The following is a 27859-nucleotide window of genomic DNA, read 5'->3' on the forward strand; positions in this document are numbered from 1 at the left end:
ATTTTTTTGCCTTTTTGATTATTTTTTTGTCTTATCTACCGGAATGTGTTCTTCATGCGAGCAGGGCCCTTATCTATTCTTTCTTACTGCTATATACCTAACACCATTGAATAGTGCTTTATCTTTTATGCAAAAACCATATAATTCAATTTTTATAATTTCTAGTTTGAGTTTCTTTGAAGGGTAAAACTTAGAGATCCTTTTGATCTCCTTTTATCTGTGATTTTATAATTTTTCTGATTTTTTATAAATATTTTACTTATCTCTAATTCAACAGTAGTTACTTAACGACTCATCTTTATTGAGCATTTTGTTTTCAGCTTAGGTTTCATGGGGAAAAAAAACTCTTTTATAATATAATTTTACCACCTTGGGTCATATTTAATTAAAGTAATAATAACAGGTTCTTGCAGCTATAATGTAGATTGACTGTTCCAACCTGTTTTTAGTATGCCTTCCTGTATTACAGAGGCTGGAAAACTAAAAACTAGCTCAGGATATGAATTAGGTTCTGCTAATGATAAGTACTTGTAGGAGACCTAAATTAGGAGGTAAGTAGGAGGGAAAGCAGTATCTGAGGATCTAATTTTGTGGCTGAGATCTAACAAGTGTACTGTAGCACTAGAGCTGATAATTCTGGGCAGCTGCTTCTATTGAAGCTAAAGTAAGTTGTTCCTACAGGCAATAACTCTCAGACAGTAACATCCTAATCCCAGGATCTCAGATGAAAAGGTGTGAACTTGAAACCAGCAGTTGGTGTAGTTGCTTCCTGATTATCTAGCTTCCTAATTATGGCCCACATATAAGTGGGCCATAGTTAGATTTTAGCAAATCAGTTTAGCTAAACCAGTAAGATTGACTTTTTCTAGAAACTGCACTAGAAAATAGAGATCAGCTGATCAGTGGTGACAGCAGGAAAAATGAACACTACTAGTTAATAATAATAAAGATGGGGGATACCTGGGTGGCTCAGCCAGTTAAACATCTGCCTTCCGCTTTGGTCATGATCTCAGAGTCCTGGTATTGAGTAAGCCACGCAGCTCCTTGCTTGGCTATGAGCCTGCTTCTCCCTCTGCCTGTAACTCCCCCTGCTCCCTCGTGCACGTGCTCTCTGTCCCAAACACAAATAAATAAATATCTTATAAAAATAATAAGGATAACACTGTCTACCTCCACAAAGCTTTATATGATTTTTCTTCTTACTCTCAAGCCATCCAAAATGATGGAACTTTCTTCTTTTTATTTTCTCAAGGCTCTTATATTTTTTTAAGAAAAGATTTTATTAATTTGACAAAGCGATGGAGGGAGCAGCAAAGAGGGAGCAGAAGAGGAAGAAGGAGAAGCAGGCTCTCTGCTGAACAGGGGCTCAGTCCCAGGATCCTGACATCATGAACTGAGCTGAAGAGAGACACTTAACCAACTGAGCCACCCAGGTGGCCCTAAGCGCTTACATTTTGACTTAATTATTATATATTTGAATAAGTACAACTAGAACCAGAAGTCTTACCATCTTGTATGTAATACCTCTTCAAGTATTTATTGAACATGATTCAATTACTGATGTCTGATCTTCAAGATTTATTAATGATATATTAAAAAAAGCTTTGGAAAAGATTAATTCCTTGAATCTTTGCAGTAATTAAATGGTTTTATTTTCTCAATTATACTGCTAATATTTTTAGAGAATTAGATAAAATAAATTTAATCAGTATTTGCAAATATATTATTACAATTATGTTTCAGAGGAAACGGCAAAAATGTATAAGAAAAATAAGCATAAAGATTAGAGGATAGGAAGAACTAATTAGCAAGTTTGAGTATAATATTTTGTTTATATGCACTCATATCAACCAAGAAGAATACACTGTTGTTTTTAAAGGACCATGAAACATTTATAAACATAGACATGGATTGCAAACCTTGCCCACTGTTATACACGCATATGAATTTAAAGCAATATAAGTCATATAGTAAAATATCATATATATATATGATATTATATATATGACTATATTTATAGTCATATATATAGTGAAATTAGAAATAGCAAAAAACAGCAGTGCCTGGCTGGCTCAGTCAGTTAAGTGTCTGCCTTAGGCTCAGGTCATGGTCTTGGGGTCCTGGGATTGAGCCCTGCTGCAGGCTCCCTGCTCAGTGAGGAGTCTGCTTCTCCCTTTCCCTCTGCCCCTCACCCTTACCCCATTATGTACGCTTGTGCTCCATCTCATATAAATAAAATCTTAAAACAAAACAAACAGGCACAGATAATTTAACTACATTTTCAACTAACTCCTGAGATGAAAAGGAATTGAAAACTGAAATTAAAAACTTCTTAGAATAAACAACATATCAAACTAGTGAGATGTAGCCAGACTAGTACTTAGAACATAAATCAATTAAAAAATAAAATTGAAAATAAGTGAACTAGGGAGTTTTGTTTACAATGATATCAAGACTAGGTAATCAGACTCCTGAGAAAAATTAGAAATTCTAGACAAAAACTAGAAAATTGGGACCAAAATTTGACAATAGATCTATTTAAATGAATTGGACTCAATGGAGAATTATAGGGCAAGACCAGGAAAAAAATGAAATCCAGGGATATGAGCCTGCTTTTTGGAGATGCCTTCCCCTAGGTAAATCTCCCTATCCTGGAGAAGGTGAAGAGAGGTTGAAAAACTGAGCTTGAAACAAATTTATAGGGCTAGAGAGATTAAATTTGAAAGTCAGGGGCCATTAGATTTGAGGGTGAGTGGCTCAGGAAGTTTCCAGGCATTGGGTTGGTATACCCTAGAAGAGTGACCCCCAAAATATACTAGTCCTAAAAAGATCTAAAACATAGCTAGGAATTATCTGAATCTCTGATGTTGATATAAGGTGATCAGAAATTGATAATGCACCCAGCCACCTGTGGGGGAAAAAAGAAGACTGTTTTAGAGGAAGATAACATTATTGCTAGATCTCACAATATCTCCAGATATTTTTACATGTAATATCAGGCTCATATTTTTAAGACAGCACAGCTTTTTTTTTTTTTTAAAGTTTTTATTTATTTTTCTTGACAGAAATCACAAGTAGGCAGAGAGGCAGGCAGAGAGAGAGGGGGAAGCAGGCTCCCGCTGAGCGGAGAGCCCGATGCGGGGCTCGATCCCAGGACCCTGGGATCATGACCTGAGCCGAAGGCAGAGGCTTTAACCCACTGAGCCACGCAGGCGCCCCAGCACAGCTTTTTAAAATTGATAAGAAATAATAGAAATAGAATAATAGAAATAATAGAAAAAAATCCACAGGACTGGTCTTTAAAATAACTCTGCTTAATATGTTCAATGAAAAAAGACAACTTTGAGAATGTTGATAAGAGAAAAGGGAATGCTAAAAAAAAAACACCAAACCGAAATTCTGAAACTGAAAAAAAAATAATGAGATAAGGTATAACTAAAGCGAGAATTAATGGAATCTAGTCCAAGTCTGAAGAAAATATCCTAAATGAATATCAGAGAGACTAGAGGATTAAAAAATACAGGAAATAATATAAGAGACATAAGAGAAATAGTGCAAAGGGCTAAAATTCATATAACTTGAGTCCCAGAAAGAGAGGGCAGAAAGACATTGATCCACAAATTAAAGAAACACCATGTATCATAAGCAGGATGGTACAAAAAACTATAGATACATTATTGCAAGATAAAATACGTAAAGGCAATTTTTTAAAATATTCAAAGCAGAAAAATTATCTTTGAAGAAACAGCAGTAAGCCATAAATGAACTTCTCAACAGAAATGATGGAAATAGGGAGACAGTGGAATATCTTCAAAGCTGAAAGAAAAACTATTAACTTAAAATTATGTATCTAATGAAACATTTTTCTAGAAGTCAAATAAGTACACTTTCAGATGAAAAGTGGGGAAAATTATCATTAGCAAAATTAAAATCTTAGGATATTCTATAAAAAAAAAGGAAATGGTAACTGAGAGAAAGTCTAATAAAGATAGCTATTCTGCAATGATAATAATGTTTCTAAAATATCTGTAGAGAATTAAAATACAAGGCAGCAATATCATAAATTTGGGAAAAGGGTAAATAGAGTTAAAATATTCTGAGCTTCCAGCATTACTAAAAAAAAAAAAATAGAATACTAATTTAGTTTTGCTAATTCTATAAGCATGTTATAATCTCTAGGATAGACACTGAAAGTAAAGAATCCTATAACTGCCAGGCTAATAGAGTAGAAAAATAGAATAATAAAAACATCTAGAACAATAGGAACTCTCTCTCATTCCTGGTGGAAAAGCAAAATGTACAGTCACCGAGGAAGACAGTTTGGTGGTCTCTTAAAAAATGAAACTTATTCTTATCATAACAATCCAGCAATCATACTCCTTGATATTTACCTAAAGGAGTTGAAAACTTATGTCTACACAAAAACCTGCAAATGAATATTTATGGCAGCTTTATTCACAGTTGCCAAAACTTGGGAACAACCAAGATGTCCTTCAATAGGTGAACAGATAAATAAACTGTGGCACATTCAAACTATGGAATATTATTCAGCAATAAAAGAGAAATGAACTATCAAGCCAGGAGAAGATATGAAGGAGCCCTAAATAGATAATACTTAGTGAAAGAAGCCAATCTGAGAAGGTTACAGATTGTATGATTCCAAACTGTGTGCCATTCTGGAAAAGGCAAAACAATGGAGAAAAGGAGCCACCTGGGTGGTGCAGTTGGTTGGGCATCCAGCTCTTGATTTCTGCTCAGATCATGATCTCAGGATTGTGAGATCAAACACCAAAGTCTGTTTGCATACACTCTCTCAAATAAAGAATCTTAAAAAAAAAAAAAAAAAAAAACCTGTGGAGACAAGAAAATGATCAGTGGTTGCAAGGGGTTGGGGGAGGGGTTGGGAGTAGAGTGGATGAAAAGGCAGAGCACATAGGATTTTTAGGACAGTGAAATTATTCTGTAAGACACTAGTAATGGATACATGTCATTATAGGATGTACAACACTAAGAGTGAATCTTAATGTAAACTATAGACTTTGGGTAATTGTGTCGATGTAGGTTTTTCGGTTACAACAAAATGTACTACTCTGGTGGGGGAGGTCATGCTGGAGGGGCCAAAGGGTATACTGAGGAATCTCTGTTTTCTGCTCACTTTTGCTGTGAACTTAAAACTACTCAAAAATTCTTATTTTTTTAAAAAAGAGTCACCTAAAATGATCACATTAAAAAAAAATCAAAAGAAAGCACATAAGTAGAGAAAATCATAATAGGCAGACATAGAAATAAATACTAAGGTAGTATATATAAGTCCAAATATATCAGTAATTAAATTTCAATGTATTACATGCTACAAATAGAAGAGGTATATCAGCTACATATAGAAGAATGAAACTGGACCATTCCCTTATACCATACACAAAGATATACTCAAAATGGATGAAAGACCTCAGTGTTAGACAGGAATGCATCACATTCCTAGAGGAGAACATAGGCAGTTACCTCTTGGAAATCGGCCACCATAACTTCTTTCAAGACACATCTCCAGAGGCAAGTGAAACAAAAGCATGAACTTTTGAGACCTCATCAAGATAAAAAGCTTCCACACAGCAAAGGAAACCGTCAGTAAAACTAAAAGGCATTCCAGGGAATAGAGGAAGATATTTGCAATAACATTACAGATAAGGACTAATATTCAAGATCTGTGAAGAACTTCTCACACTCAACACTCAAAAAACTAATAACCCAGTTAGAAAGTGGGAAGAAGACATGAACAGACACTTCTCAAAAACACATACAAATGGCTAACAGACATGAAAAAATGCTCTACATCACTAGCCATCAGGAAATACAAATCAAAACCACCTAACAACAGTTAGAATGATAAAAATCAACAAAACAGGCAACAACAAACATTGATGAGGGTGTGGAGAAAGGGGAACCCTCTTACGCTGTTGGTGGGAATGCAAGTTGGTACAGCTACACTAGAAACCAGTATGGAGGATCTTCAAGATGTTAAGAATAGAGCTACCTTATGATCCAGCAATTGCACTACTGGGTATTTATCCCAAAGATAGAGATGTAGTGAAAAGAAGGGGCACATGCACCTTAATATTCATAGCAGCAGTGTCTACAATAGCCAAACTGTGGAAGAAGCTGAGATGCCTTTCAACAGATAAATGGATAAAGAAGATGTGGTACTTATATACAATGAAGTATTATTCAGCCATCAAAAACAATGAATACCCACCATTTGCATCTACGTGGATGGAACTGGAAGGGATTATGTTAAGGCAGTAAGTCAAGCAGAGAAAGACAATTATCATATGGCTTCAGCATAACCAATAGCATGGAGGACCATAGGGGAAGGGAGGGAATTCCAAAGGGGCATAAATTAAAGAGGGAGATGAACCATGAGAGAAGATGGGCTCCGAGAAACAATCTGTGGATTCCAGAAGGGAAAGGGGACAGGGGAGGGGTTAAAAAGGTGATGGGTATTGAGGAGGGCACGTGCTGTGATGAGCACTTGGTGTTACTCTTAACTGATGAATTGTTGAACACTAAGTCAAAAACTAATTATGTACTCTACAGTGACTAACTGAGCATAATAAAAAAAAGTGATGTATCGGTGGAGATTAAAAAAAGAAACCAATTATGATATACTTCTCAGAGAGATTCCTAAAATGTAAAATAGAATGGATGCAGATGAAAGGATGGAAAATAGATCCATCATGCAAGTACTACCAAAAGAAAGCTGATAATATTGGACACAGTAGACTTTAATGAAGAACAGATTATTAGACGTAAAAAGAGATATTTCATAATGATAAAAGATTCAGTTTTCCCAAAAGATATGACAGTTTTAAATTTGTAAGCACTCATTAACAAAGGCTCAGATGGAAAATTTTCAAATTTTCTGTTCTTCTAGAATCAAAAAATTCAATTATAGCACTGAGTGGCAAGACAGACCAATTAAATTTTTTTAAGCACTTAAAAATGTCAGTAACGAAAGGTTATTTTTATTTAGTTTTTATTTATTTGAGAGAGAGTGAAAGAGGGCACGAGAGGGGGTAGGGTCAGAGGAAGAAGCAGACTCTCCACTGAGCAGGGAGCCGGATGTGGGACTCGATCCTGGGACTCCAGGATTAAGACCTGAGCCGAAGGCAGTCGATTAACAAACCGAGCCCCACAAAAGGTTATTTTTAAATATGCTTTACTATTTTTTAAATATTTACTTTTCCCAACAGAAAATGTTTAGTAAGAGAAAAACGACCAAAATATAAATATAACAAGATTTTTTTTTTTTAAAGATTTGTCAGAGAGAAAGCACAAGCAGAGGGAGAAGCAGGCAGAAGGAGAAGCAGAGTTCCTGCTGAGCAGGGAGCCCAGTGCGGTACTTGATCCCAGCACCCTGGGATCATGACCTCAGCCAAAAGCTTAACCTACTAAGCCACCCAGGCGTCCCTATAACAAGAATTTTTAAAAAGGCACCCCAGGGGTACCTGGATGGCTCAGTTGGTTAAGCAACTTTATTTTAAATGGATGGATGCAGTTTCTTTGCCTTCGGTTCAGGTTATGATCCCAGGGTCCTGTTCCTTGCTCAGCAGGGAGCCTGCTGTTCTCTCTCCCTCTGCCAGCTGCTCCTTCTGTTTGTGCTCTCTCCCTCTTTCTCTGTCAAATAAATAAATAAAATTTTTAAAAAATTAAAATAAAAAGGCATCCCAAACCCCAGAGAAAAACTGTGATAGTAGGAAATACAAACAGATCGCTCTCAGTAATTGACAAAACAAGCAAACAACAACAACAACAAAAGGGTATGTGATATTTGAACAATGAAGTTAACAAATCTGTAAGGGGCATATATTGAATACTAATACCCAACACCTTCAGAATACACATTCATTCAAAGTACACATACAGCATTTCCACAATTAACCAGTTTGAAAAAGTAACTCAGGGATTTTTAAAGTATCAGAATTACTCTGCTTATGTTCTTTGATGACAGTGAAAGTTATACTAGAATTCAAATTTTTTAAAGATAACTAGAAAATCCCCAACTTTAGTTAAGCAACTTCTCAATATTACATGTAAGTCAAAGGATTGACAATGAAAAATTAGAGCATGTTTTTAACTGATCGATAATGAAAATAAAGCGATAAAACTTATAGGTTGTAGCTAAGGCCATTCTTAGAGGAGAATCCAAAGTCTTAACTGTATATATTAGAAAAGAAAGTCTTAAAATCAGTGATCTCTAAGAATTTGCAAAAGAGGTTAGAAAAAGAACAGTAAACTAACAGTAAACACCTAAGGAATTATAAAATACCTAGGGAATCTGGGCACATTGAGTAAGAGCCAGCAGACGTTGAAAACTCCCAAGATTGGACACCCAACCCTAAGTACTAAATATACTAAAACAAAAATAAGCTATATATAGGTAGTCCTTGCTACGTATGATAGAGCGGGACTTTAAAAATGACCATGCAAGGGACGCCTGGGTGGCTCAGTTGGTTGGACGACTGCCTTCGGCTCAGGTCATGATCCCGGAGTCCCGGGATCGAGTCCCGCATCGGGCTCCCAGCTGCATGGGGAGTCTGCTTCTCCCTCTGACCTTCTCCTCGCTCATGCTCTCTCTCACTGTCTCTCTCTCAAATAAATAAATAAAATCTTTAAAAAAAAAAAAAAAAAAAAAAAAAAAAAAAATGACCATGCAAGGTGAAACTGTGGAAAGTGATCTTAATAATCAATGGAAGAAAATTATGATTTTTCTGTGACCTTTAAAATTTTTTATAAAAATGATAATAGCTGTCTTACTGTTGTTTATAACTGTACTGTTGATTATAAGGGATAGGTTTTGTTATTGTTTTTTTTTTTACAAAGAAAACATTTTAATTCTTAATGTTTCTAATGTTTTTAGTGTAAGTGAATATTAACTTTACTGTTTTTTTAATTTCATTCAAAATTACTCTAGGAGGTTTACCTGAGTTGACTTATGATGAAAATATCTGTATAATGGAAATAATGGAATATTATGCCATCATTAAAGTATTTATAGGGAAATATTTTATAATCTGGAAGAATGCATATGTTTCAATAATAAAGTTTAAAAGCCAGGTTATAAGATATTAGCAATATGGTATATCTGTCTATTTTTAATGGAGAGCAAAAATTCTGCTATAAAATATATCACACCATTACAATGGTTTTTCTCTGGAACTTGGGATGTCTTTTTTAAAACCCTTACTATATTTTATATTATGAAGTATTTTTTAAGATACCAGAAATATTTAAACCCATAATTTTATGTGCAGTTAATCTTCGACAAAAAAGCGAAGTATATGCATTGGGAAAAAGACAATCTCTTCAACAACTGATGTGGGAAAACTGGACAACTACACGCCAAAGAATGAAACTGGACCATTTTCTTACACCAGGCACAATAATAAATCCAAAATCCTGAAACCATAAAAATCCGGGAAGAGAGCATAGGCAGAAATGTCACTGACATTAGCTATAGCAATAATTTTTTAGATAGGTCTTCTGAGACAACGAAACAAGAACAATAATAAAATACTAGAACTCATCAAAATAAATAGCTTATGCATAACAAAGGAAACAGCAAAACTAAAAGGCAGCTTACAGATTGGAAGAAGATATTTGCAAATGACATATCTGCTAAATAGTATTCAAAATATACCAAGAACTTACATAACTCAACACCAAGAAACCAAATAATCCAATTTAAAAATGGGGAGAAGACATGAACATATATTTCTCCAAAGAAAACATAGGTGTCCAACATCTGAAAAGGGGCTGAATAGCATTCCTCATCAGGGAGATCAAATCAAAACCACAGATACTACCTTACACCTGTCAGAATAGCTATAATCAGAAACACAAGAGACAGCAAGTGTTGGCAAGGATGTGGAAAAAAAAGAACACTTGTTAACACTGTTGGTTTGGAATCCAAAATTGTGTACTCACTATAGAAAACAGTATGGAAGGTCCTCAAAAAAGGTAAAAATAAAACTATACTACAATCCAGTAATTGTACTACTGGATATTTACCCACAGAATACAGAAACACTGATTTGAAAAGATATATGCAACCCTATGTTTATTGCAGCATTATTTACAGTAGCCAAATTAAGGAAGCAGCCCAAGTATCCATGATGAATGGATAAAGAAGTTGTGGGTATGTGTGTGTATACACCTGCAATGGAGTATTAGTCACCCTTTAAAAAAAAAGAATGAAATCTTGCCATTTACGATGCCGTGGATCAAGTTAGAGTATAATGTTAAGTGAAATAAGTCAGTCAAAGAAAGACAAATACCATACAATTTCACTCACAAGTGGAATTTTAGATACAAAACAAGTGAATACAGGGGGTGTAGAAAAGAGACAAACCAAGAAACATGGCCTTAGATGTAGAGAACAAACTGATGGTTACCAGGAGGGGGGGAGGGTGAAACAAGTGATGGGTATTAAGGAATGCACTTGTGTATAGAATTGTTGAATTGCTGTATTGTATGCCTGAAACTAATGTAACACTATATGTTAACTATATTGAATTTAACTATATTGAAATTAAAATTAAAAATTTAGAGGTGCCTGGGTGGCTCAGTCTTCAAGTGTCTGCCTTCAGCTTAGGTCATGATCCCAGAGTCCTGGGCTCCCTGCTCAGTAGGAAATGTGTTCTCCCTCTCCCACTCCCCCTGCTTGTGTTCTCTCTCTCATTGTCTTTCTCTCTGTCAAATAAATAAAATCTTAAGAGAAATTAAATTAAAAACTAAAATAAAAACCAAAGAATACTAGAAATATTTTAAAATATGAATGTGTTATTGATAAAATTTTTAACTAGGAAATAATCAGCAACCTCTGCCCTTTCCTTAGGGAGTAATTAATTTTTTTGTTGTTTCTAAAGTTAATTATTCTGTGAGTTTCATGTGTTTGATGAACTTTGCTTTTAATGAATATATTCTAAAAATTAAGATTGAAGTTTTCTAGTTTCAAGGAGATTTTTAATATCAGCAGGTAATTCTCTTTATTTTAAATGGATGGATGCAGTTTCTTTGGGAAACTACCTTGAGATGTGTTTATTATAAATAACATTTTCTGCTTATAATTTATGCATTAAAGATTTTTAAATTTTTCTGATACTATAAATGTATTTTTCCTTTTAGGTTTGTATCATTTTAAAGTAAATCAGTCTTTTAATGTGTACTTCTATAGCTTTCTTTTGCTAGCTGTTTTAAAATATAAAATATTTGTAATTTAATGTTAAGATTAATATTGAATTTAAGGTTTTCAGAGTTATGGTCAAGCTTATGTAAAATATGCTGAAATGTAAAGCCTCTAATCATCTTGATTGCATAACTAGCAACAACTTTATTCTACTCTGTTTATTAACTGGATTAAGTAAGATGTTAACTGAGTTTTGTGAAACACAATGTAGACAATAAATAATCCAACAATATTTTATATCCAATTTCCTTTTAATTGACTACATGAAACCATGGTTACAGTTCCATTTTTTTTTCTGAATGGCTTGTTTCATAAATTAATAAGATATAATATCTGAATTTTACCTTCTTGAATAACTAAAATCTCCTTAGGACAAACAGAATTATGCTTGAATTAATTATGACAAATTTAATGCATTTGAAATTGTTATATTTTTATTTTCACAGCACAGTATTTAATGGTGATTAACAATTTAATTTTTGAAGTCTACTTAAAACTTATTTTTGTGTAAAGAATTATTTTAAATAAATTATTTTAAAGACTGTTTTTTGTGTACAAATGTTTATTTAGTTTACCTTCAAATAGTGATAACTGTTGGTAAAATGAAATTACATTATTACTGTGTTAACTCTTTTCTGAAGGTTGCACAGTGAATTAAAAAATGCTGTTGAAAAGCAACTGGAGACCCTTCCCTTTGGCATAGATACGGGAAATGATATGTATACAGATGATGAAACAGCCAAGAATTTACGAGAACAATTACAACTAGCCAATCAAGTGAGTGATGTAAATTTTTTGAACTATATTCTGAATAAACAGAATCTATGTTAATCATTATTTATGAATGATAACAACAGAATAGCAAAATTAGTACTTACTGATTTTCTACAATTTATAAGAATAGTTAACAACTAACAAACTTGTAATATATACCCTCCCTAGTTGTTAAAAATATAGCTACCAAATGTATATTTTAATTGAATCATAAATCTATTGACATGATTTTTATGTCTTATAAAAATATATTAATGCCAGGAGTGCCTGGATGGCTCAGTGGGTTGGGCATCTGACTTGATTTTGGCTCAGGTTGTGGCATTGAACACTGCATCTGGCTCCATGTTAAGGAGAGTCTACATGAGATTCTCTCTCTCCACCTGCCCCTCCCCAAACTGGCTCACATGCATGCATGCACTCTCTTTCTCTAAAATAAATAAATAAATCTTTAAAATATATTTTTTAATGCCCTAAAAATTTTTTAAGGAAAAAAATAATTATCTACTCAGCTAAATTTACATTTTTAGTTTTCTGTGTTTTCTGCTGATATGGTGTTTTCCTCAATTTTCAAAGAGTATAGAATTATATTTCTCAAAAATTGTACTTCTTCTAATTACTTCTCCTTTTTTCCTCCCTCATAGTAATTGAATTATTTGGGAAGCTATGTTATATATAACTTGTTTTCAACACTGAAAATGTATAATCATACATAAGGGAATTTGGGGTTTTTTTAATCTTTTTTTAAAGATTTCATTTTTTTGCTTGACAGAAAAATAGCACAACTAGTCACAGCAGCAAGCAGAGGGAGAGGGAGAAGCAGCCTCTCCGCTGAGCAGAGAGCCTGACATGGGGCTCAGTCCAGGACCTTGGCATCATAACCTGAGGCAAAGGCAGCCGCTTAACTGGCTGAGCCACCCAAGAGCTCCAGGAATTTTCTTTTAATTTACAGTTTTATATCCTAGGCATCTCATATCTGTATGGATTTGAAACTCTGTTCTGCTTTCTAGCTGTGTGTCTCAGTTTCTTCATTTATAAATGGAGATTACAAATTCTTCATTGCAATTTTGATTTTATAGTTATGTATGGAAAATCATTTTTTGTGCCCTACAAATTTAGTTTTAGAATTCTGATACTTATGAAAGTGATATTTAACTGATTAAATTAAACTGGATTTAAACAGTCTGTATTTACCATAATAAAAGAGCATGTATTTATTTATTTTTTAAAGGAACATGTATTAAACTGATTTTTTTTTTCATGTGTAAAGGGAAGGGATTTGAAAAAGTAATAGAGGAAAAAAATAATGAGAAAGCATACTCTTCCAAACTTTTCCAACTTTCAAGCTCTAGTTTGAACTCTGTTCAAAATAATAATATCAGAAAGGATTGGTGAATATTTATATAGAAGTAAATGGAAATTAATTAAGCCGTGTGAAGGCTTTCTAACAGGCTATCAAAATTAGTGCACAATATGCAATTCTTGATACTCTAGAAAAAGATTATGATAGACCATATGTAAAACAACCCCCTGTTACATACCTTAAATATATACAATGATTATGGGGTTTTTTTCAACTTTGTTTATTTATTTGACAGAGAGAGAGAGATAGGAAGAGAGGGAATACAGGCAAGGGGAGTGGGAGAGGGAGAATCAGGCTCCCTGCTGCAGCGTACCATCCCAGGACCCTGGGATCATGACCTGAGCTGAAGGCAGACGCTAAATGACTGAGCCACCCAGGTGTTCCATACAATGATTATTTGTCAGTCATACCTCAAAAAAACTGAAAAAAAAATTTTTTTAAAGAGGAAGTGGAATGAAAACTAGATAAGATTTGTAATTTCAAAAGACAAAACAAAAACAGAACCCTGTCTCAAAAAGATCTCTCTGCAGTACTTTTGTTGCTATAATTTCCAATGTGAAATTTTATTAAAACTTCAAAATTACTTATTCTTTTTTTCTTATTAAACCAAACTTGTTCTCTCATTCCTTATCTTTTCCTCCTCCTGCCTATCCTCTCTTTGCCTTTCTCCTTCTACATTTTGCTCCACCTCACATTTTTTCTCTGAAGATGGTTCTATTTTTTTTTGCTACATTTTGGATCAGTCACTCCACAGAAGATTTGATGAGGTCCACCTGAGCAGTCAAAAAGGAGAAAGCTGATTGGTTATAAACAAATTTCCCACAAAATCTATAATGTACTTTTTAAATATAAAATTTCAACTAAATGAGAGTTTAGGCAATCTTATGAAATATAAATAATAGAAGATGTTAATAATGCAATAGTATCAAAACAGTGATGTCAGATATTCTGCTTATGGTTCATATATGTCTAAGTATTTTGTTTTTAAGGTGGGATAAAACATAAAACTGTTTTGGTATCACTAAATTGAAAGACCTTTGTGTTATACATGAAGACTAGCTGAATCCAAACTGAAGAGATGAAAACTAAGTTAAATACAATTTATAGTAAAAAATAGAATAATTTTTATATTATGTTTTATCAAAGTAATAAACATGAAGAACTTGACTGTTCAGATATCTTCATTTATTTCACAAGTATTAATTAGATGTCTATTAAATATCAGGCACTGATAGGCAAATTGTTGAGGATACAGTACAGAGTGTTGATCCTTGCTTTCGTGGAAAACAGGCTTTTGTTTCAAAAAAACCTCTCATCAGACTTCTTGAGTTTGTTCTCTATTCTGTTTTCTAGCTCTGTAATGTTGGAAATGTCTTTTGTATCTTACTTTCATTTATATAGAGAGATTATAATAATTCTTATCTTATGGAGTTCTTATGGTAATTCAGAAATTCCCATAAAGCACTTAATGTAATAACTAACACACATGTAAATTAATAAATTTACCTATTATTTTTATCATCATCATTGTGAAAGAGGAAGGTAATTAAAATTGAGTTCAAAAGCTGTTGGGTAAAGCAAGTATAATTGCCTCGGGAGCTGATAACATTATTAAAATATTAAGTACCTAACTTAATATTTTTAGTTTGGAGTATTTTGTTCTGATAGTGTGATTTGTAAAAATCTCTCTGGAGGGCACATTGGCAGTAAGAGCCTTAGAAGTGTTTATATCCTTTGACCAATTAATTAGATTAGGATATCACATAGATTGTAGGAATATATCCTAAGAAACTGTGTGAAAATTGATGAATAAATATGTGTGTTATACTATTATATATGATAATGAAAATTAGGAATAGTTTAAAAATCTAATAATATGGAATCACTTATATTGTGATTTTTCAAAAATGGGTTATATACCATTTAAAGAATTTATATTAGTACATTGGTTCTTAATTTTTTTGTGCATTATATTCTCCTAAGAGCTTTTTGAAATAGAGATTATTATTCCCCTTTCCCAAGCTTCTGATTCAAGAAGTCTAGGCTCAATAGTTTTGTGTTTTTAACAGTTTCTGAGGTAATGAGTAAACCACTGCTTTAGAGAATTGGTTTTCTAACTATTTGTCCAGATAATTCTTACCATCAGGCAGGTTTGTAAAACTGCAGACTTTTGAGGTTATGATGTGTCTTCCTGACCATTCTACTGAGAAGAAAATGTTCTTAAGGAATTGAAATGAATTGTCCAGGATCATTCAGCCAGAAATCAGGGATTGAATTCAAGTCTTATGGCTCCAGATTCTGTTTGTCTACAAATTTTAAAGCTATGTAAGTTTTAGGCAAAACTAACCGATGATGTAAGGATAGTAGTTACTTTGAGGGAATAGTAGTATCTTGAAGAAAGGGCTATCAGGCTTCTAGGTGCTAGTAATAACATTCTCTTTCTTGAACTGTGTGCTGGTTACATAGGTTCAGCCACTTTGTGAAAATTCATGATTTTCATGTGTGTTTTCCGAATGCATGTTATACTTCAGTAATAGTTTCCTTAAAACATATGAACCTCTATTTATTTTAAATGTATATTCTTTATCTTCTTAGAATGCTTATCTTTTCCCTATACCTTGTTACATTCTTACTAAAACAGAGTGGATTAGTTCTGACCTGGGATTTAAAAGTTTGGGCTTTGGGGGCACCGGGTTGCACAGTTGGGTATCTAACTCTTGGTTTTGGCTTAGGTCATGGTCTCAGGGTGGTGGGATTGAGGCCAGTGTTGAGGCCTGCAATGGATTCTGCACTGAGTGGGGTGTCTGCTTAAGATTTTCCCTCCCTCTCCCCCTCTCTGTATCTCTCTCTCTCTCTCTCTCTATTTTTTCAAGTAAATAAATAAATCTTTTAAAGTTTGGGCTTTGGAAACAAAGAGGTAAAGTTTTCTTCCTGATTCAGTCAACAACTTCCTGAGGAACCCTCAGCAAATGGCCAGAACCTGTTCTACTTTTCTTTTTAGACAACAAAAAGAGAATAATGCTCTGTGCCTACTAGCTTAGCATTTCTTCCCCTTTTGGTTTCGGGACCCTCCTCCAGGATGCTTAAAAATTATTGTGGACCTTGAAGAACTCTTTTTTTGTGGTTTACATATCTATCAATATCATATTATAGATTAAAACTGAGACATTTTAAAAAACAAATGGGAACTGAAGAACAGATTCCACTACCCATCAGAGAGAGGACATTACATCATATAAACTTTGGAAAACTTCAGTGTACACTCATGAGACAATGAGAGTGAAAAAGGCAAATAATGTCTTCATATTAAAATGAACACAATTTTAACTTCAGGGGTCCCTATATCACACTTTGAGACTTGCTATATTGAAAGAATAGTTAATGACTCGAGAAAACTCTAATTGTAAAATGCCAAATGAAAATAGTATAGTACACATAGTATATTGTCTGATTCCTAATTTTGTTAAAAGAACAGAAATACAAACTTTTGTTCCAAAATCACATTTAAAAACATGAATGCATTCAAAATTTATAAAGATGGTTATACCCAGACACTAGCAGTATTTATTATCAGGTAGTAAAATTACAGGTAATTCTTATTTTCTGGTTTGCTATATTTTACCAACTTTCTACAACATTTATTACTTTTATGATCTGAAAAAAATCTAGTACTGTATTGGGGCAGTTTTCTTCTTTAGTAATTTTTAAGGCTTACATCTTATAGGACAAAAATCGTGCTTTAAATCCTTATCTCTGATTTAAGAGTTAAATTTTAGGGATAAGATCTGAATGAAAAAAATTCAGCATAAGGAATTTCATCTTTAGGTTTATTCTCTGAAACATTTTTGTTTGTTTGTTTGTTTTGTTGTTGTTGTTGTTTTTTAAGAGAGAGAGAGAAGGAGAAAGGGCAGAGGGTGAGAGAAAGTCTTAGGCATGCGGCACACTCAATGCAGAGCCCAGTGCGAGGCTCTGTCTCACAACCCTGAGATCATGGCCTGAGCCAAAATCAAAGGTCAGACGCTTAATCAACTGAGCCACTGAGGCTCCCCTTCTCTGAATTGTTATTAATACAAGTGCATAAATCAGAAATATAACCATATAACTATACCATCTTTACACAAGTTCCATTTTTATTTTTGTGACTTCATATACTAGAATTCATTCTGCAAAACAGTATGATTCATTTGTACTATGCAATAGCCTGATAACAGTTTAGTGAATTCTTGATTCTTTTTGTGTTATAGGAAAAAACTCAGGCTATGGAACTCTGGCAGACTGTTTCTCAGGAGCTGGACAGACTTCAGACACTTTACCAGGAACATATGACTGAGGCCCACATTCATGTAGTTGAAAGTCAAAAACAAAAGGTAATCTCGGAGAGAGAGATCCGGAAGAATTTACACTAAAAATTGGCAATGGCTGTCTCTTATGGGTAGGAATATGTTTTAATTTTTTTAAATGTACGTGTGTTTGTATTATATGATTTGCTACCATATGTATTGCTTTTGTAATAATAAAAGGCTGTAAATTTTAAAGAGGTATTCTTGGATTTCATGGTTCTCTTACATATCAATTTTCATGTATATCTTCATTCTTGAGAAACTCCATTTTGAAGAGGAATGCCCAAATGTCTCCTGTGTTATTTATGTTAAATCTTTGCTGGTTAGAAAGTTCTTGGACAGTTAAAGCAATGCCTAGTATACATTGGGTTTTATAATGTGATTATCAGTGAAAGCTGTATTTCGTTCTAAGAAGCAGCTATATGATGATTCTGTATAAATGGATCCCTAGAGCTTATATATTGGCTTGTGACAGGAGCTATTATGGCCAGTGAAGAAACCTGCTCAAATATAATGACAATACTGTGTGAAGTGAAAATGTTAACACTCTTTCAGTTACCTCTAAAATAGATGTCAAGTGTATTCAGCTTAAATTAATCAGAATAGAATTATACAGTAGGAAGAAATCTTAATGATTATTAAGGCATTCTTTCTATCCACAGCTAGAATGATTTTTGTATTCTTTCAAAGTGGACATCTCAGCTTTTGCTTATACCTCTGTTGACAAAAACTTACTATCTCAGAAGACCATCCATTCCATTGAAAAATGTGCCTCCTTGATCCTTCCATTGGTTCTTTTTCTGCTAGAAACATTGAGAACTATGGGGTATTCCAATTTTGATCCCTTTTCTATGGGTTTTGAGAAGGCAGATGTTTAAATATATTTTTATCACTCCTTTCTCTCATTTATGGACTTTCCAAATTCCAGTGTATGAATGTTCCTATTACTATCATCATAATTGGGAATTTCTACCTAAAGGAGTGGCAATAATACTTACATGATGCTTTGCAGTTTACAAAATGGTTTTTCTATATATGCCCATTTGAAAGTAGCCCATATGTAGTCTGAGCAAGACCTTTACCTCTGAGGGAGGGGACTCTCTTGAGGGAGAATGGACAAAATGGTTGAAGGGAATTGAGTAGGGAGATAAAGGCTTCTAGATATCAAATGAATAAGTCATGGGAATAAGAGGCATAATATAGGGAATATAGTCAATGATATTGTAATAACATTGTATGGTGACAGATGGTAGCTATACTTGTAGTAAATCATAGCATAATGTATAGAAAAGTTGAATCACTGTATTGGTTGTACACTTAAAACTAATGTAACATTATATGTCAACTATATTCAAATTTTAAAAATTATTTTTAAATACACACACGCGGCACTTTATCAAAAAGAAAAGGCTTTTACCTGTGAGATCTAGAAACTATTTGTAATATAAGTGACTACTCTGAGGCTATTTCCTCATCTAGGTCAATCAACTCCTGTGGTATTTTTTTTTTTTTTTTTACCTTTATTCTTGTACTGTAGCTGTGCAGTTAGGTTTTTTTTGTACAAGCGTTTACAAATAATACTTCATTATTTTTATTTCTTTAGTTATCTATCAGCCTTTAGTTCTGTCATCCAACATATTAATAGCCCCTTCCATCATAACAGATAATCATACAGTTGGAAACTTGGGCTTTCAAGCCATGAGACTTTTAAGAACGGATGAGGCAATAATTCCTGTGCCACGGTTTATATTGCAGTTTTTGAGTAGGTTTGAATGTAGTCTTTCAGTATTGTACAATGTCTCTCCAATGTCTTTTTACTAATAGAGTGATTTCTAGAAATAATGCTCGTACATAAAACATAAATAGCCATGTTTGTTTCTACATTGTCACCTTATTTAACTTTGTAGTTATTTAAAATGTAGTCATTTAAAAAATTATTTCTTCAACTGCTAATTCACACAGCAACAGAAAACATCTAAATTCATCTAGACTTAAGCATAATTATTTTAGACTGATTTTAGGTTAATTTTACATATGGGCTTTAAACAGAATGTTATTCATGTACACCTCTACCTTCCTACTGTAGGATCAATTGACCAAATTTCAACGGTTGACCAAGCAGCTTCATGTAACTAAAGAGAACATAGAAATGGTAAGTGAAAATATCCATTTAGTGTACTGTTGATAAAAACTAGAAATTGTGACTTTAATATTTATTTATGCTAATAAAAATCAATAACAGAAAGGCCCACATATGGGAAATGGAAATAAGTAGGCAGTACTCTTTTCTCTTTATCTATCTTTTCCTTTCACATTCAATAACATGTCTGTGTTCACAATACTTACTGGAGACCTAAAGCTAATATCTTTCTGAGCTATCACCTAATCTAATAGTAATCTTAGTGTGCTTGGTGGTACTCTTGAGAGTAATCTAGACTCTGAGCTCCTCAAGAGTAGGACTCAGGCTTTATTCTTAGTATTTCATTTAGCATGCTGGTAGGTATATAATAAGAACTGTGGAACTGTTAAATGAATAACCAGTTTCTTAAGAATAATAGGACATTAAGAATCATTTGTTAGTTAGTTCAACTAACAAATGATTGGTACATCGAATTTAGATGTACCAGTTACACCAATAGATGTAATTGGTACATCTAAATTTCTTTTTTTTTTTTTTCTAAAAGAAATGCAATAGTTAGCCTTCCTTGTTCTGCTCACTACCTTTTTTCTCCTCTCACTTTTCTTTTCCTTTCTTTCTGGAATTTTATTTTACCTCATTGTTGAGTAATACAATTATGACATCCCGGGTAATTCCTCTCTTTCCTTTCTTCAGTTTGCTTAGCACCTCTGCTAATTCTCGTTATTACTTAATGAAAATGTCTTTGTTTAACAGTGGAGTTGTGCCATCAAAAGTAAGTTATTAAATTTTTTTCTGCTTTTCAAAATTTTCTCCTTAACCATGTTAAAAAATATATTAAATAAATTTCACCTTATTTCACTTTTGTTACTTCTAATCACTTAAAATTTTTGATAACATACTTTGTAGACATTTTAAATAGTATTAAAGTACTCCAGAACTAAATGACCGATATCTATAATTAAGAAATCATATTTCTATATGAAATTAATAGTTTAGGAGAGGAGGAGTCAAGATGGCGGAGAAGTAGCACGCTGAGACTACATCAGCTAGCAGGAGATCAGCTAGATAGCTTATCTAAAGATTGCAAACACCTGCAAATCCATCGGCAGATCGAAGAGAAGAAGAACAGCAATTCTGGAAACAGAAAAACAACCAATTTCTGAAAGGTGGGACAGGTGGAGAAGTGAATCCAAAGCCACAGGAAGATAGACCCCAGGGGGAGGGGCCGGCTCCTGGCAAGCGGTGGAGCAACGGAGCACAAAATCAGGACTTTTTTTTTTTTTAAATTTTTATTTTTTATAAACATATATTTTTATCCCCAGGGGTACAGGTCTGTGAATCACCAGGTTTACACACTTCACAGCACTCACCAAAGCACATACCTCCCCAATGTCCATGATCCCACCCCCTTCTTTCAACCCCCCTCCCCCCAGCAACCCTCAGTTTGTTTTGTGAGATTAAGAGTCAAAAATCAGGACTTTTAAAAGTCTGTTCAGCTGAGGGACATCGCTCCAGAGGCTAAACCGGGACGAAGCCCATGCGGGGTCAGCGTGGCCTCAGGCCCCGCAGGGTCACAGAAGGATCGGGGGTGTCTGATAGTCGCAGAGCTTGCGGGTATTGGAACAGGAAAACCGGCTACAGAGACAGAGCCGACAGTAAGATCAAGCTCGGGCTTACCTTGTACCGGTCACAGGCTCGGTGAGCTCGGAGCGCAGCCGGAGGTCAGGCAGACCAGGAATAACTGGGCGCTGTTCTCTGAGGGCACACTGAGGAGTGGGGCCCCGGGCTCTCTGCTCCTCCGGGCCAGAGACCAGGAGGCTGCCATTTGTATTCCCGTCCTCTGGAACTCTACGGAAAGCGCTCAGGGAACAAAAGCTCCCAAAAGCAAACCCAAGCAGATTACTCAGCCCCTGGTAAGGGCGGTGCAATTCCGCCTGGGGCAAAGATACTTGAGAATCACTACACCAGGCCCCTCCCCCAGAAGATCAACAAGAAATCCAGCCAAGACCAAGTTCACCTACCAAGGAGTGCAGTTTCAATACCAAGGAGAGCAGCAGAATTCCAGAGGAGGAGAAAGCAAAGCACGGAACTCATGGCTTTCTCCATGTGATATTTTTAGTCTTGCAGTTAATTTAATTATTTTATTTTTCATTTTTTTTCTCTTCTTCTGATAAAATTTTTTTTAACTTTTACCCTTTTCTTTTTTAACGTTTGTAACTAGTTTATCTAATATATATATTTTTTCTTTTTTATATTTTTCTTTATTCGTTTTCATTTTTTTTAATTCTTTTTTTTTTCTTCTTTTTTTCTTCCTTTCTTTTTGAATCTCTTTTTATCCTTTTCTCCCCCCTCACGATTTGGGATCTCTTCTGATTTGGTTAAAGCATATTTTCCTGGGGTTGTTGCCACCCTTTTAGTATTTTACTTGCTCCTTCATATACTCTTATCTAGACAAAATGACAAGGCGGAAAAATTCACTACAAAAAAAAGAACAAGAGGCAGTACCGAAGGCTAGGGACCTAATCAATACAGACATCGGTAATATGTCAGATCTAGAGTTCAGAATGACAATTCTTAAGGTTCTAGCCGGGCTCGAAAAAGGCATGGAAGATATTAGAGAAACCCTCTCGAGAGATATAAAAGCCCTTTCTGGAGAAATAAAAGAACTAAAATCTAACCAAGTTGAAATCAAAAAAGCTATTAATGAGGTGCAATAAAAAATGGAGGTTCTCACTGCTAGGATAAATGAGGCAGAAGAAAGAATTAGTGATATAGAAGACCAAATGACAGAGAATAAAGAAGCTGAGCAAAAGAGAGACAAACAGCTACTGGACCACGAGGGGAGAATTCGAGAGATAAGTGACACCATAAGACGAAACAACATTAGAATAATTGGTATTCCAGAAGAAGAAGAAAGAGAGAGGGGAGCAGAAGGTATACTGGAGAGAATTATTGGGGAGAATTTCCCCAATATGGCAAAGGGAATGAGCATCAAAATTCAGGAGGTTCAGAGAACGCCCCTCAAAATCAATAAGAATAGGCCCACACCCCGTCACCTAATAGTAAAATTTACAAGTCTCAGTGACAAAGAGAAAATCCTGAAAGCAGCCCAGGTAAAGAAGTCTGTAACGTACAATAGTAAAAATATTAGATTGGCAGCTGACTTATCCACAGAGACCTGGCAGGCCAGAAAGAGCTGGCATGATATTTTCAGAGCATTAAACGAGAAAAACATGCAGCCAAGAATACTATATCCAGCTAGGCTATCATTGAAAATAGAAGGAGAGATTAAAAGCTTCTAGGACAAACAAAAACTGAAAGAATTTGCAAACACCAAACTAGCTCTACAAGAAATATTGAAAGAGGTCCTCTAAGCAAAGAGAGAGCCTACAGATCAGAAAGGAAGAGAGACAATATACAGTAACATTCACCTTACAGGCAATACAATGGCACTAAATTCATATCTCTCAATAGTTACCCTGAATGTTAATGGACTAAATGCCCCAATCAAAAGACACAGGGTATCAGAAAGGATAAAAAAACAAAACCCATCTATATGTTGCCTCCAAGAAACTCATTTTAAGCCCGAAGACACCTCCAGATTTAAAGTGAGGGGGTGGAAAACAATTTACCATGCTAATGGACATCGACATCAGAAGAAAGTAGGAGTGGCAATCCTTATATCAGATCAATTAGATTTTAAGCCAAAGACTATAATAAGAGATGAGGAAGGACACTATATCATACTCAAAGGGTCTGTCCAACAAAAAGATCTAACAATTTTAAATATCTATACCCCAACGTGGGAGCAGCCAACTATATAAACCAATTAATAACAAAATCAAAGAAACACATCAACCATAATACAATAATAGTAGGGGACTTTAACACTCCCCTCACTGAAATGGACAGATCATCCAAGCAAAAGATCAGCAAGGAAATAAAGGCCTTAAATGACACACTGGACCACATGGACATCACAAATATATTCAGAGCATTTCATCCCAAAGCAACAGAATACACATTCTTCTCTAGTGCACATGGAACATTCTCCAGAATAGATCACATCCTCAGTCCTAAATAGGACTCAACTGGTATCAAAAGATTGGGATCATTCCCTGCATATTTTCAGACCACAGTGCTCTGAAGCTAGAACTCAACCACAAGAGGAAGTTTGGAAAGAACCCAAATGCGTGGAGACTAAACAGCATCCTTCTAAAGAATGAATGGGTCAACCGGGAAATTAAAGAAGAATTGAGAAAATTCATGGAAACAAGTGATAATGAAAATACAACGGTCCAAAATCTGTGGGACACAACAAAGGCAGTCCTGAGAGGAAAATATATAGCGGTACAAGCCTTTCTCAAGAAACGAGAAAGGTCTCAGGTACACAACCTAACCCTACACCTAAAGGAGCTGGAAAAAGAACAAGAAAGAAACCCTAAGCCCAGCAGGAGAAGAGAAATCATAAAGATCAGAGCAGAAATCAATGAAATAGAAACCAAAAAAACAATAGAGCAAATCAACGAAACTAGGAGCTGGTTCTTTGAAAGAATTAATAAAATTGATAAGCCCATGGCCAGACTCATCAAAAAGAAAAGAGAAAAGACCCAAATAAATAAAATCATGAATGAAAGAAGAGAAATCACAACTAACACCAAAGAAATACAAACTATTATAAGAACATACTGTGAGCAACTCTATGCCAACAAATTTGACAATCTGGAAGAAATGGATGCATTCCTAGGGACATATAAAATACCACAACTGAACCAGGAAGAAATAGAAAGCCTGAACAGACCCATAACCAGTAAGGAGATTGAAATAGTCATCAAAAATCTCCAAACAAACAAAAGCCCAGGGCCAGACGGCTTCCCGGGGGAATTCTACCAACCATTTAAAGAAGAACTAATTCCTATTCTCATGAAACTGTTCCAAAAAATAGAAATGGAAGGAAAACTTCCAAACTCATTTTATGAGGCCAGCATCACCCTGACCCCAAAACCAGACAAGGATCCCATCAAAAAAGAGAGCTATAGACCAATATCCTTGATGAACACAGATGCGAAAACTCTCACCAAAATACTAGCCAATAGGATTCAACAGTACATTAAAAGGATTATTCAACACAACCAACTGGGATTTATTCCAGGGCTGCAAGGTTGGTTCAATATCCGCAAATCAGTCAATGTGATACAACACATCAATAAAAGAAAGAACAAGAACCATATGATACTCTGAATAGATGCTGAAAAAGCATTTGACAAAGTACAGCATCCCTTCCTGACCAAAACTATTCAAAGTGTAGGGATAGAGGACACATACCTCAATATCATCAAAGCCATCTATGAAAAACCCACCGCAAATATCATTCTCAATGGAGAAAACTAAAAGCTTTTCCACTTAGGTCAGGAAACACGGCAGGGATGTCCATTATCACCACTGCTATTGAACATAGTACTAGAAGTCCTAGCCTCAGCAATCAGACGAAAAAAGGAAATTAAAGGCATCCAAATCAGCAAAGAAGAAGTCAAATTATCACTCTTCGCAGATGATATGATACTATATGTGGAAAACCCAAAAGACTCCACTCCAAAACTGCTAGAACTTGTACAGGAATTCAGTAAAGTGTCAGGATATAAAATCAATGCACAGAAATCAGTTGCATTTCTCTACACCAACAACAAGACAGAAGAAAGAGAAATTAAGGAGTCAATCCCATTTACAATTGCACCCCAAACCATAAGATACCTAGGAATAAACCTAATCAAAGAGGCATGGAATCTATACTCAGAAAACTATAAAGTACTCATGAAAGAAATTGAGGAAGACACAAAGAAATTGAAAAATGTTCCATGTTCCTGGACTGGAAGAATAAATATTGTGAAAATGTCCATGCTACCTAAAGCAGTCTACACATTTAATGCAATTCCTATCAAAGTACCATCCATCTTTTCAAAGAAATGGAACAAATAATTCTAAAATTTATATGGAACCAGAAAAGACCTCAAATAGCCAAAGGGATATTGAAAAAGAAAGCCAAAGTTGGTGGCATCACAATTCCGGACTTCAGGCTCTATTACAAAGCTGTCATCATCAAGACAGCATGGTACTGGCACAAAAACAGACAAAGAGATCAATGGAACAGAAGAGAGAGCCCAGAAATAGACCCTCAACTCTATGGTCAACTTATCTTTGAAAAAACAGGAAAGAATGTCCAATGGAAAAAAGACAGCCTCTTCAATAAATGGTGCTGGGAAAATTGGACAGCCACATGCAGAAAAATGAAATTGGACCATTTCCTTACACCACACACAAAAATAGACTCAAAATGGATGAGGGACCTCAATGTGCGAAAGGAATCCATCAAAATCCTTGAGGAGAACACAGGCAGCAACGTCTTTGACCTCAGCCGCAGCAACATCTTCCTAGGAACATCGCCAAAGGGAAGGGAACCAAGGGCAAAAATGAACTTTTGGGATTTCATCAAGATCAAAAGTTTTTGCACAGCAAAGGAAACAGTTAACAGTTAAAATCAAAAGACAACTGACAGAATAGGAGAAGATATTTGCAAACGACATATCAGATAAAGGACTAGTGTCCAAAATCTATAACGAACTTAGGAAACTCAACACCCAAAGAACAAATAATCCAATCAAGAAATGGGCAGAGGACATGAACAGACATTTCTGCAAAGAAGACATCCAGATGGCCAACAGACACATGAAAAAGTGCTCCATATCACTCGGCATCAGGGAAATACAAATCAAAACCACAATGAGATATCACCTCACACCAGTCAGAATGGCTAAAATCAACAAGTCAGGAAATGACAGATGCTGGCGAGGATGTGGAGAAAGGGGAACCCTCCTACACTGTTGGTGGGAATGCAAGCTGGTGCAACCACTCTGGAAAACAGCATGGAGGTTCCTTAAAATGTTGAAAATAGAACTGCCCTATGACCCAGCAATTGCACTACTGGGTATTTACCCTAAAGATACAAACGTAGTGATCCAAAGGGGCACGTGCACCCAAATGTTTATAGCAGCAATGTCCACAATAGCCAAACTATGGAAAGAACCTAGATGTCCATCAACAGATGAATGGATCAAGAAGATGTGGTATATATACACAATGGAATACTATGCAGCAATCAAAAGAAATGAAATCTTGCCATTTGCGACAACATGGATGGAACTAGAGCATATCATGCTTAGCGAAGTAAGTCAAGCAGAGAAAGACAACTATCATGTCATCTCCCTGATATGAGGAAGTGGTGATGCAACATGGGGGCTTAAGTGCGTAGGAGAAGAATCAATGAAACAAGATGGGATTGGGAGGGAGACAAACCATAAGTGACTCTTAATCTCACAAAACCAATTGCGGATTGCTGTGGGGAGGGGGCTTGGGAGAAGGGGGGTGGGGTTATGGACATTGGGGAGGGTATTTACTTCGGTGAGTGCTGTGAAGTGTGTAAACCTGACGATTCACAGACCTGTACCCCTGGGGATAAAAATATAGGTTTATGAAAAATAAAAAATTTTTAAAAAATCTAAAAAAATTGTAATCTGTGAATTGAACACTAAATTCTGATCTACAGTAGTCTATTTCCCAAAATAAAGATGAAGATGCAGTCTTCAGGCTTTCTTTTATATTTCATTGGAGGCGTTCATTCATTTATTCCTTAAAGGTGTAAGTACTAAGAATGTATTAAATCATATGCCAGTCACTGGGAATTCTAGGAGAAAGTAGTTTTCAAAAAGTGACTCATATTGTAGTATGAAATTTAAATTTAGTGTTTGAATATAATGCAGTGTGCATTGTAAAAGTGCATATAAAGTTTTATCAAAGTACAGAAAGGATACAGTTATTTCTGTCTTAAAGTGAATAGATGATGGCAGAATGGAATTCTAATTCCAGAGGGAAATAAAATAGGGTACTAAAAATACGAAGTCAATAAGATTGGGTAGAATATGAGAGAACCACAATGAAAACTGCTTTCA

The 27859-nt window shown here is 35.0% G+C and overlaps 1 protein-coding gene across 5 annotated transcripts in view; it reads left to right on the forward strand.

The window, feature by feature from the left end:
* Positions 1–27859, forward strand: part of SCLT1 (sodium channel and clathrin linker 1) — a 190038-nt gene that overhangs the window by 30112 nt on the left and 132067 nt on the right. For all 5 annotated transcript variants that reach the window (XR_009352134.1, XM_059168760.1, XM_059168770.1 and 2 more), the window contains exons 6-8: positions 11884–12019; positions 17621–17743; positions 19803–19868. Coding sequence is in view for 4 of the 5 variants with exons in the window: in XM_059168760.1 (XP_059024743.1) it covers positions 11884–12019; positions 17621–17743; positions 19803–19868 (325 nt within the window). In the remaining variant the exon portion in view is untranslated. The remainder of the gene's footprint in view (positions 1–11883; positions 12020–17620; positions 17744–19802; positions 19869–27859) is intronic.

This window comes from Mustela lutreola, chromosome 1 (genome assembly GCF_030435805.1).
Source record: "Mustela lutreola isolate mMusLut2 chromosome 1, mMusLut2.pri, whole genome shotgun sequence".
NCBI classification, from domain to species: Eukaryota; Metazoa; Chordata; class Mammalia; order Carnivora; family Mustelidae; genus Mustela; species Mustela lutreola.